The 12418-nt window shown below is 49.1% G+C and overlaps 1 protein-coding gene across 2 annotated transcripts; it reads left to right on the forward strand.

The window, feature by feature from the left end:
- The first annotated feature begins 5292 nt into the window (after positions 1-5292).
- Positions 5293-11192, forward strand: PLAU (plasminogen activator, urokinase). 2 transcript variants are annotated; one of them, XM_045439663.1, is made up of 11 exons: positions 5293-5444; positions 5749-5835; positions 6284-6317; positions 6469-6576; positions 6894-7068; positions 7258-7349; positions 7533-7776; positions 7993-8141; positions 8732-8872; positions 9224-9372; positions 10049-11191. In XM_045439663.1, exons 2-11 carry the CDS (start codon positions 5779-5781, stop codon positions 10223-10225), a joined length of 1326 nt encoding a protein of 441 aa, XP_045295619.1. In that variant the 5' UTR covers positions 5293-5444; positions 5749-5778; the 3' UTR covers positions 10226-11191. The 2 variants fall into 2 exon arrangements, with proteins under 2 accessions (XP_045295619.1, XP_045295618.1); XM_045439662.1 differs by having other exon boundaries at positions 5311-5444; positions 5749-6576; positions 10049-11192.
- The last annotated feature ends 1226 nt before the right edge of the window (positions 11193-12418 follow it).

Below are 12418 nucleotides of genomic sequence, written 5' to 3' on the forward strand. Positions count from 1 at the left end.
CCCACCAGTTTCCAGTTTCCCTTTCCAGTCCTTTCTTCCTAGGTATCCCCTTACCTTCCAATTAAGGAGCCATTGCCATCCAGCACGGTAACTTAAGCAGAATTTCTAGGACCTAGCTTTAGTTCTTGGAGGGGACTCAGAATCTACGTCTAGAAAGCCATGACCAACACTCCTTTAAGGTCACAAGTTCCTGATTTAGGAAGTTAAAGACAAATTTGGGTTAAAGATGAAGAAAAATTTGGCCAAGGCTCAAAATATTCACGCAGAGATCTGAGCTAATTGACTTCAGCGGGGTAGGAATTGGAACAGAAATTGTGAGGCGTAAAGGGTGAGAAAGAGTAGGGGTCAGAGGCTGAACTGGAGGGACCAACGTGGCCTCTCTGTTCAGGGCATTACTGACGACAGACTATAACCTCAGGATGCAGCCCCTGGGCTCTTTGCTTTCCATGAGTAAGGAAGCAAGTATGTGGCTTCCTCTGCCCCACTCTTTCCACAGGCTGCTGGGGGCCTAGCTGTTCCAGAAGCTCCCCTATCATGTTTCATTGCATACTGTGACAACAGCGTCTTTTCCCTTAGCTCCAAACACACGTGGGAGTCCTCAGACCCAGGGAAGCTATGTGACAGGCATTCAGTGCCTCCTTCCCAGAACTGCAGAGGAATCTGTCTGCCCTGGGTGTAGGGGAAAAAGAGAGGAGCTTCAGGCCACAGACAGCAGAGAAGTGGGGGAGGGAATGGAAGTCAGGGCTATAGAGGGTGAATAGCACATGCAGCTGGCCAGCTGCTGGGAACTATTGGCTAAGGACACGGCATCCCCACTTAACCGGAATCCTGGGACAGACTCCAGAGAATTGCTGGTCTTCTGGCCCAGTACAGCCATAGTCAGGAAGGCAAGGCAAGCACTCAGGGTAGGAATTGTAGTTTACAAAGTTCATCCCTCTATCTCTAGTATCCAGAAAAGTTCATCCCTCTATCTCTAGTATCGAGAACTGTCCTTGGCATTGGGTCCATAAATAAAGGAATGAACAAACACTTCCACACACACAAGCATGATCTCATTCAATCTGCAAAGTGAGGAACAGGCAGAGCAGGCATTGCCTCATTTTGCAGCTAGGAACTGAGATGAAGAGAGTTAAGTGTCTTGTCTGAGGTTATTCAGCCTGGATGTGGCAGACCCGAGGCTAGACGCTACTCTCTATGTAGTACCATGCTGAACATTCTTTTTTTATTATTATTATTTTCATTTTATTTATTTGAGAGAGAAGTGCAGAGGGAGAGAGAGGGGGAACCCCAAGCAGGCTCCACGCCCAGCTCAGAGCCCAACGCAGGCCGTGACCTGAGTCAAAACCAAGAGTCGGATGCTCAACTGACTGAGCCGCCCAGTCACCGCCATGTTGAACATTTTTGGTACAGCAGACCAGGAATACATCCTGTGCCTTGATGTGAGCTTCCCTTTGGTTCCTGCTGGTCAGAAAATAGCCTTTTCAGGGGCCCAGTTTCCTGGACATAGTCTCAAGGCCAAGTTTGGACATCCTGGTTCTTCTTGTGCACCTGGCATCTGCCTGCACTTTTATAAGAAGCTTTGGGAAAGGGGACCCCTTCATTAGTCTCTGTTGCCACATCTGACTTCAAAGTTTGGTCTTCTGAAACACAGAGGTGGGGGCAGGTGGTGTGACTCTGGGAGTCAGGAACAGAATGAAACCATATACATTATGCTCCTTATTCTCTTACCCTCGATAGAAACTTCAGATAGCCTAGACGACCAAGTTAGTTCTTAGAACTCAGGCAAGCAACTAACCCATACCACAGTGCAGACTTTCCAAGAACTAGGGGCCCATAGCCCAAGGAGAATTCTGGAAGGTGGTCCCAAAACCAGCAAGAGGGTTCCCCTGAGCTGGAACATTGTACATCATCTGATGCTCATCTTCACAGCATTCTGTCTTATTCCCTTCTCCATGGAGGCAGTGAGGTATAGAGCATGGGAATAAGGATCAGAAAACCTGGGTCCTAGTGCTGGCTTTGCCACTCATCAAGTGTGTATCTTTTCTCCACCTCATTTTCCTCATCTGCAAAATGGACACGATTTCCAGCTATGTCATAAGGCTGTTAAGAGTTTAGAGAGGAATAGTTTGGGGGCAACTAGGTGGTCAGTTGGTTAAATGTCTGACTCTTGATTTTGGCTCAGGTCATGATCTCATGGTTGTGAGGTCAAGCCCCATGCACCAGGCTCTGCACTAGGGGTGGAGCCTGCTTAAGATTCTTCCCCTCCCTCTATCCATCCTCTGCTCGCAGGCACAGGCATGCGCGCTCTCTCTCTCTCTCTATCTCTCAAAAAAAAAATTGTTTAAAACAAAAGAGGAATAGTTTGTGTCAAATTGCTTTTTAGCACAAGACAGAAACAATACCAGTACTATTTTTCACTGCAAGAAAGAGAGTAGGAAAACTTTCAGGGTGCCCCAAAGCTTTCTATTGCCACTTGTTTACTGATCCATTCCTCATAAAACACCTACATGAACAGGGCATGTACCCAGGGTTGAGGGAGAGACAAAGATGTTTAAGATGTGGTCTCTGCCCTTGAAGAATTGAAAAGACTAGCACAGGCTGTGCACCAAAAGACGGACACAGAGGTTTCAGGGAGCACCAAAGATCATACAGTGGAAAGACAGTAAAGAGTTGGAGGCTCCAGGACTGTTCAACCAGGTGAAGGCACTGCAGGGGGAAGAAAAGGGAAGAAGAGTGTCACGCTGCATAACGGTCTCCAAGCCTCTTTGTCCAGGAGGAAATGAGGTCATCCTGCTCTCAAGAATCAGCATGACAGCCTCCAGCCAAGTAATCTGGAGTCATGAGAGCTGCTGGGGGTGCTCTGTGAATCATGACAGTGTGCTGGGAATTTCCTGATACCTAACCTAGTAGTTTCGGGGTAAGTCCTCAGGCTGCAACATCTCTGTTTACATTTTGATCACGTTTATTTGCAATTAATGGGTTCTAAATCCAAACAAAACATGCTTCAGTTTTCTAGAGGAAGTAGCCAGGCCAGCTCTGAAGCCTCTAGCACCTGTGACTCAGTCCATTCCCTGAGAGCTGGCAGCTCAGCCGGACACAGAAAAACCCTCTCCAGAGGATGATGGGTCACCTTCCTCACGAAAGCTGAATGGTTAACTTGAACTTCCCCCAAGCAGAGGTTGGCATCTTGAGACCTCTGGCTGGAGCAGAGCAAAGAAGCTTTCCTCCTTCCTACTGGCATTCTCCCTGCCTTCCTCCTTCCCTTCTCAAGTGGATCCAGACCCAAGGTTCAGGTTTGCCAGGCAGCAAAATGTTGTAGGCCTAGGCAGAAAGAGGGACCAAGCCTGGGGCTTGGCTTTAGGATGCTAATGAGTAACAGGGACACAGCCCTCTTTCTTCCCATTAAGGGGACAGTCCCTCTGGATAGAAGGAAGTCACCCCAAGCCATTCCTTCACGCAGGTGTTGGTTCCCAACACCAGGGGAAAGGGAAAGGGTTGACTGAACCTCAGAGTCCCCGCTGTGCTCCTTCAGCTATGCCTGAGAGATATGTGAATGTGCATGGCTATACAACTATGTGTGCTTGCCTTCGGGCAGGTAAAGCGGGTGGAGTCCTTTACACATGGCCTGTCTTTCTGGAGGCCAGCCTTGTTTGATAAGCAATTATTTTATCTCATTAGAAACAAGGCTTTATGGTGAAGTCTAGAATACTAAATACATGTGCATTTTTTAAAAAGTTTATTTATTTTGAGAGAAAGAGAGTATGAGAGCAAGTGGGTGAGGGGCAGAGAGACAGGGAGAAAGAGAATCCCAAGCAGGCTCCACAATGTCAGGGTACAGCCTGATACGGGGCTCACCAACCGTCACCTCATGACCTGAGCCAACTGAGCATATGCATTTTTTAAAGTTTATTTATTTATTTTGAGAGACATAGGGGTGGGGGGAGGAAGAGGGGGAAGAGAGAATTTCAAGCAGGCTCCAAGCCCAGTGCAGAGCCCTATGAGGGGCTGGGACCCACCAACTGTGAGATCATGACCTGAGCCAAAGTGGGATGCTTAACCGACTGAGCCACCCAGGCACCCCAATACATATGTTTGTTTGTTTGTTTTAAATCTGTGATTATGGGGCACCTGGGTGGCTCAGTCGGTTAAGTGTCCCACTCTTAGTTTCTTCAGCTCAGGTCATGATCCCACAGTTTTGTGATTCAAGCCCTATGTTGGGCTCTGTGCTGGAAGCAAGGAGCTTGCTTGGAATTCTCTGTCTCCTCTCTTTGGCCCTCCCCCCCAACTCATGCTGTCTCTCTCAAAATAAATTTTAAAAACTTAAAAAAAAACTGTAATTATATTTTTGGAATGGGTGATATAAAGGTATGTTTTCAAAAGTTGAAGCAGTGCAAAAAGGCATAGAGTGAAAAACAAATCTCATTCTTGTCCTCCAGTTCCCCAGTTTCTCTCCTCAGATGTGAAAACAGAACTTCCTGCCCCTCCACAGCTTAGTGTCTACCTTAATAAGGCTTTACATTCTATTGTCTTTATTAACTGACTATACTCTGGCCCAGGCAAATAAAGGGATTGTTTGTTACAGGAAATTTTTGAAAGATCCATCAATACTTTAATAGAAAGCATTAACAGTTTGTGCCCTTAGACTTTGTTCTCACAATCCTATAATAATATATCGTGCGTGATCCTTATGTAATCCTTACCAAGCCCTCACTTTGAAAGGCTACCCTTAAGTTAAACCAAACTCTAAATTCTCAATAAAATCCGATCTTGCCTACCCGCTGCTCCCGCCCTTAGGACGGTAAGCAATAAACTCAACTTTGTTTTATCCACTGGTTGTGTTGATGAATTTCGGGGAGCTGCTATTCAACAGCTCCTGTTAGCAGGAGTAAGCAAGCATGTGTCACGTGCATTTTCACGTTGAGAAACAGACTTAGCTCTCTGAACTGCGGGCTATGACCCCACACCCAGTGGTCCGAATCATTCTCCCAGGCGTTTGGGGCCCAAAGGTGTAAAGGCTGGAGAAGAGCTGTTTAGGGGATCTGGGGAGAGACATCAGAGCTGGACGGAGAGTCTCCCAAGAGCAATTCGGAGGCCCCATGCCCTGGGATGGGGCCCAGGACAGGTGAATGGGAGGAGAGGGCGAGGAATTTAGATGCCTCTGTGTCTCTGTTTTCAGACCTCGTACGTCCCCTCCCCTGGGGACCGCGCAGCCCCTCACTCTCAGACAAGGTTGAGGAAACACACTTCCCCAGGGAAGCGGAGAGAAGGGAGGGGCTGGGGAGATCCCAGGCTGGGGCGGGGCCAGGGCTGGGGCGGGTCCTGATATAGAGCCCGGCGGCGGGCTAGCAGCACAGCGCAACTGCTGGAGCCCCAGAGCCCCTCGGATTTCAGTGTCAACCTGTCTCTGCCGTCCCAGCGCCGAGTCCCTCCTGCCGTAGCCGCCGGTGAGTGCAGGCCACCCTAATTGCGCAGGGCTGCTCCTCCGGGTTTCCCTTCCCCCTAGCCCGGCTGCCCCAGCGGCCCGGCTCCGCAGCGGCAGAGTCCGAGTCACCGCTCCCGGTGCCTGTGCATCCCCTTCGGGTGCCGGAACCCCTGAGCCTCCAGCGAGGAGAGGCGGCGGGGCCTGGGAAGCCTGGTCACCGCAGGCGCGCCTCTGGGGAGACCTTGGGATTTCTGTTCTGAACTGCGGTGACCCACCCGGCACCTTCCTCTGCTCCTTCCTCAAGTTGACTTCTCCCTCCTTTGTAGAGTGCTGTCTAGAGCCCCAGCCTGGCCACCATGAGAATCCTGATGACCTGCCTGCTCCTCTGTGTCCTGGTGGTGAGTGACTCCGAAGTAAGTGGCTTCCCCGCTTTGACTTATGGCGGCGGGAGGGGGCTTGGCAGGACTCCTGAACAGCGTCAGGGGAAGGAAGGAGAGCGGTGCATAGGGAGCTGGGGTCCTCTGGATTCCATCTACAGGGGGCTAGCCTCTCAGGAAAATAGGACAGGTGTGGCTGTGGGGACCCTGAGAACCAAGGGAGTTCACACCTTCAGCCAAGGGAAGAAGAAACTGCAGAGACTGGCCTAGCTCTCTTGCACCCTAGCTTGCTTGAGTCAATCCATTTCTCCCTGCTTGAAACCTATGATCTTCCATTTGAGGGCTAGTTAGATATGAACAAGGTGAAGAGAGAGGGAGCTGGAGGAAAAGGTGAGATTTGGCAGGAGGCCAGTTTATCCTTCCCCTTGGGTCCCAGGAGCATGGGACCTTTGATGAACTTTCCCCTCCCTCTCATCGTTTCCAGGGCAGCCATGAACTTCATCCAGTGTCTGATGCATGTGAGTATCCACCCCTTGCATAATATCTGGCGGTACAGACATCTTGGAAAAGCCTCAGGGGGCAGCCCCTCCCTGACCCTGTTGCAGGGCTGGCTCCCCCCTTGCCTCCTCCCACACTCCTTGCTTACCCCTCCACCTCTGTGCTCTCCAGCAAACTGCGGCTGCCTGAATGGAGGAACATGTGTGTCCTACAAGTACTTCTCCAACATTCAGCGATGCAGCTGTCCAAAGAAATTCCAAGGAGAACACTGTGAGATAGGTATGGATATCCTGACTCTAACTGGGGAGTAGGGGACACCAGAGATTTGGGGACAGGGAGAGATGGGTGGGATGTAAGAGCAGGCAGGAGTTAAGGGCTGGAGGTAGAGTGGAGGACATCTTGATCCCCATGTGATGTACACAGACACACTGTCTCATGAATCTGTGGCTGCACAAATGTGGGGTGGGGACGGAAGGAGATCCTTTCTAGTGTTTTCTGCCAGGTCTGAAATCATGCAAGGCCTGACAGGATCTCTAAAACGCCTGTCTGAATTTCCTCCTCTTTCTAATATCTCTCATCCTCACATTCTTCCTTAGATACATCGAAAACCTGCTATCAGGGGAATGGTCACTCTTACCGAGGGAAGGCCAACACCGACATCGTGGGCCGGCCCTGCCTGGCCTGGAACTCTGCTGCTGTTCTTCTGAAAGAGTACCATGCCCTCCGATCTGATGCCCTTCAGCTGGGCCTGGGGAAACACAATTATTGCAGGTGAGGTGGGGCAACAAAGACCCTCCCGTAGCCACACAGGAACCTTTGGTACCATCCTGTGTTTCAAGAGTACTGATCGTAGCATGAGAAAAGCAAGGCCTCTGGCTGAGTTTTCCCTGAAGGGGAAGGAAACGTATTCTGGGTTGGAATGACAACCCCCCCACCCCACCTTTCCCTCTGTGTTACCAGGAACCCGGACAACCAGAGAAAGCCATGGTGCTATGTGCAGGTTGGCTTAAACCAGCTTGTCCAACAGTGCATGGTGCACGACTGCTCTTTTGGTGAGTGTCACTGACCTATTTATGACAGTAGGGTGGAAGGGGACAGCCTCATACATCGCCTTATTCCATCAGGAGAGTTGAGGAGGGAGGTCTGCCCGGCTTTGAAAAACTGGGAGGTCAAAGGACAAGAGAGGGACACTATCCTACTTGCCTCCCCAAGACATCCCTCTCTTTCTCCTCCAGGAAAACGTCCCCTGTCTCCTCCAGGAAAAAGTCCCCTGTCTCCTCCAAAAACAGCAGAGTTTCAGTGTGGCCAGAAGGCTCTGAGGCCTCGCTTTAAGATTATTGGGGGAGAATTCACCACCATCGAGAACCAGCCTTGGTTTGCAGCCATCTATAGGAGGCACCGTGGAGGCTCTGTCACCTACTTATGCGGAGGCAGCCTCATCAGTCCTTGCTGGGTGGTCAGCGCCACACATTGCTTCATGTACGTCCCTCTGTCTCTTCTCCCTGACCCTCCTACCTTACCCCAGACACATCCCATTCTCCTTCCCAGCAAAGCATTCCGCTTAAATTCTGCCCCCTTAGCCCCTCTCCATGTGGCCCATGGCCTTGGGGACAAGTCATGCTCTGAGCTCGCTGTGGAGGGGAAGTGACAAGATCTCATGAGATCAGACTATCTAACAGGTCTCCCCTCCCACAGTAATAACCCGAAGAAGGAGGACTACATTGTCTACCTGGGTCGGTCAAAGCTTAACTCCGATACACTTGGGCAGATGAAGTTTGAAGTGGAAAATCTCATCTTGCATGAGGACTATAGTGCTGACACTCTTGCTCACCACAATGATATCGGTGAGTAGAAAACCCTTATCTGCTATAATGATGATGGTTGGAGGAAGAGGGGTCCAAAAAGAGAACCAAGTGGGAGGTTGAGGTTGTAGGGGAACTGAAAAGCCTACTTTATATAACAAAAGGACATATGTGAAGGGCCTGCTGCTCCTCTGCAGAGTCTTTAAATTTTCAAACATTTAGCCTCCTACAGATGGCAGTGACCCTGTGGGCATATGGCTTGGGCTGGGAGGCCCCTTCTTTTGTTGGATACAACCTCTGCCTGTCCCAGGATCTGCAACTTCGAGCATTGGGCTGAATTCAGCTCATCTACATCAGCCAGGGCTGTTCACAGAAAACAACCATATGGCTGTATACAGCGGCTCTGGCTGGCCAAGCTCTTGTCGGCAGCTGTAACAAAGCCCTTGAGACATGGGACAGGGGAGACTTGTTTCAGGTAATAAGCTACAGGCAGACTTTCCAGGATGATCTCTGACCCTAACCGGTTTAGGGATAGACAGACAGTCCTTCAGCATTTGGAGGCGAAACATGGTGACCAACTGACCAGGTGGAGATCTTTCCCCCTGACCTCTCCTGCTTCCCTCCTCCCCCAGCCTTGCTGAAGATCAGATCCAACACAGGCCAGTGTGCACAGCCATCCAGGTCCATACAAACCATCTGTTTGCCCCCATCGTATGGTGATGCTCATTTTGGCACAAGCTGTGAGATCACTGGCTTTGGAAAAGAGAATACCAGTAAGTGACATTTGGGGCTGGCTGAGAGGGTTCTGAGGGAGTGTTGTAACCTGGAAGTGAACTCAACTTGATCAAAAGAGGACCATAGAGATAGAGATGGGAGCATTGTGGAGGTAGCAGACGGGTCCAGGGATGGAGTAGGGAGCACTGTTTAGGGAGTAATGGGCCATAAAGGTAAATAGATGGGGGATGAGGGGCTATACATGGAGTAAAGGCTCAGATTTGGGTGGAAATGAATAAAGGTTTTCCCTGGTGAGGACACTTTTTGGTCCTCACTCCAGCAGAGAGTCCCAGTGGAAAGACTAGACATATACAGCTTAATGTAAACTTCTCCTTGTTTCCTCCCTCCAGCTGACTATCTCTATCCAGAGCAGCTGAAAATGACTTCTGTGAAGCTGATTTCCTACCAGGAGTGTCAGCAGCCCCACTACTACGGCTCTGAAGTCACCACCAAAATGCTGTGTGCTGCTGACCCACAATGGGAAACAGATTCCTGCCAGGTGAGAGTTCTAGCTTCTCTCCTTGTCACCCCCAAACCTCCCCAGGGCTCCTGGGCCTGTACCTGCCAGCTTTGGGGAGCCTCTGTCCAACCAAAGCCCTAAGAAGCCAGTATTAGGAGCTTAGGTCTTAGACAGTTTAAACTAACCCTTATATGTTTCCCAAACATTTGCTGTGAGCCTGGCTCTGTGCTAGACACTTTGCACTGGGGAGGGAAAGAAATAAGACCACAAGAAAGAGGAAAACAATAGAAAACAACACAACTCAGTGCTCAGGGTGTGGTATGAATTGTAAATGATTAGATGTTTGGGAGCAGAAGGTGAGTGCCAACTGGAGGGAAGGCTTTAAAGAGAATGTGACTCTGCAGGGATTTGAGGAGGTCTAGGGAAGAAAGGAAAATGTTCCAGTTCAAAGATACAAAAATGGGTGAACATGGCATAGTCCAGGATGGGGAGGAAAAGGATCTGAGAATGTAGATGGAATTGTGGCAGATAGCAGGGCTTTGAAAAACAAGCAGAGCATTTTAAACTTTATGTGGTAGAAAGTGGGGAGTCACTAAGGATTTTGACTCTAAGAAACTCTCCCTTCTCTCTCTCTTGCGTATGATTGGGTGATTGGATCAGATGGCCCCCTCCTCACTTCTCTCTGGGCTCACCTTTTGTGTCTTTGGCTTAACAGGGAGACTCTGGGGGCCCTCTGGTCTGCTCTATCCACGGCCGCCTGACTCTGACTGGGATTGTGAGCTGGGGCAGCGGATGTGCCATGAAGGACAAGCCGGGCGTCTACACAAGAGTCTCAGGCTTCCTGCCTTGGATCCAAAGGCACACTGGGGAGCAGAATGGCCTAGACCTCTGAGGCTCCCCAGGGAGCCAAGGGAAGAGAAGGGTACCACCCACTCCCATGCTGTCATTTTTGCAGTAGAACCATCTGCATCAGCTATATATAAGGAAGAAACTGAGGAAGATAGGCTCTGCAGAGATGGTTTTGCATGTGCCGCCCACCAGGGTGAGCAACAATAGCTTTAACCTTAGATACAGGCCTGGGTGCTAAGTGCCCAGATCTCCTGTGGCCAGGATGGAGGGCTGGTTCTGACCCAGGATGGTATTGACCAGTAGTTTGTCTTTTTCGGAACTAAAGCCTCCTGGAGTTAAAAATGCCATTTCCTGGGCACAGCTAGAAGGAGAGCCAGCTCCCCCAACAGTGGGCATTCATGAGGCCCACTGTTGGGGAAAGGAACAATTTCTCAATTAGGAAGTAGAACAGAACTGAGGTCTTTTGAGTGAGCTCGGCCACTGTGGAACAGTGGTTTGGGGAGTGGAGACACTAATGACTTAGGGAAGGGCTCTGACATTCCATGAATGTATCAGGAAATATTATATATGTGTATGTATGTTTGCACACCCGTGCACAGGCTGTGTCAGTGTGAATGAGTAACAGCTGGTATTCCTGTGTCTGACTGCAAGTCTAGATATTTCCCTAAACTGAATGGACTATGATGCCACATAGAATGGTCTGTCTGGAGAGGTCATGGACTCCTATGTCCTTTTGAGTCTCTCATGTGATGCCTATGAATGTATCATTCTGGGGCATGGCCCGTGACCAGCACTAAATTTTCAGTTTCACTTTTACATAGATGTTCTTTCTTGGCCAGTTATTCCTTCTGACCTTTCAGCTGAGTCTATCCAATCCTCACTGGGTGAAGTGAGGACCACTCCTATACACTGAATATTTAATAATTATATTCTGCTATTTTTATTTATATCTATTTTTGTAATTTTGAATAAATATGATCAAAAAATGTGATTTTTCTGAAGACTTTGGTTCTTTCTTGGTACTTGTTTGGGAGGAAGTTGGGGAGCATAAAAAGTGGAAAATGATGATGGCGGCATATACCTCAGAGTTCCTTGGGGGCTGAATCTCCGGACTTAATGGCACTTTGAGAAGTAGAGGCTAGAAGAATTGTAGAATAGGTCCTGCATAGCATGTAAGGTACAGCCTAGTGTGCAGATTGGATGTCTGCCCTCAATTCCCTCCTTAGCCTGATGCCTTTGTACAATGCACATCTTGTACGGCTGTACACAGTGATCCTCTAGGATAAGTCCCACCACATTCTCTTTACTCTGCCCATAACAATCCTGGGGTTGACCTCAACCTAGGAGAACACTGGCATGAGTGAAACCTGCTGATTCAAAACCCAGTCTGGCTTGGGTCTGTGTCATTCAGGGAATAGAAAACAATTTCCCATCATCTGTGTGAGGGGCTGGTGCTGAGTTTTCTCAGTGTGTTAATGAAGCTCATGACCAGTCACTGCTATCCCTAGTATCAGAGGACCCAGAATCTAAACCTAGGTGGTATCCTAATAGAGGTGACCACATAGTTTGAACCAAACATCAGTTTCTGAAGAAGTGGGGAGATATAGTTGGATACTAAAGTGTTGGGATTTCCAACCTATGTTAATGGTTTTTAGCAGTGTTTCTTAACCAAGTCACATGAAAACCTTTTAAAAAATACATACATGACCATTCCCCCCCCCCCCCCCCCCCAGACATTGTGATTCAGGTCAGGACTGGTGCCAGGGCTTGTGATGTTAGAAAAGTTTCCCAGGTGTTTCTTATAAGAACTCCTGATTGAAATCCTTTGGGGACAACTGGCCAGATTATGTGAAGGGCTCAGTAAATTCAAGATTTGTCAGCATGCATTCTCTGCATGAGCAATCAGTTTTCTGAGTGGGGTTTGGGGGTGCAAGGTCTCCTGGGCTTCCCGTTCAGAGGTTCCCTAGATCATGGGCCTCTGGAGGTCAGGGACCCAGAGTATTTCATTTTTAGTCCCTCTAATCTGGCATGTTGTCTTATTACTATGATACAGTGGTTCAGAGCATGGGTTACAGAGTCAAGTGGTCTGGACTAGAACCCTGGCTCTGACACTAGCTGTGTGACAAGGGAAAGACTCTTAACCTCTCTGTGCCCCAGTTTCCCCATCTGAAAAAAAGAGATCGTAATATCTACCTCCCAAGAATGTTATAAGGATTCGTGAGTTCACAAATTTCTT

The sequence above is a fragment of the Leopardus geoffroyi genome, chromosome D2 (genome assembly GCF_018350155.1).
Source record: "Leopardus geoffroyi isolate Oge1 chromosome D2, O.geoffroyi_Oge1_pat1.0, whole genome shotgun sequence".
Taxonomy (NCBI): Eukaryota; Metazoa; Chordata; class Mammalia; order Carnivora; family Felidae; genus Leopardus; species Leopardus geoffroyi.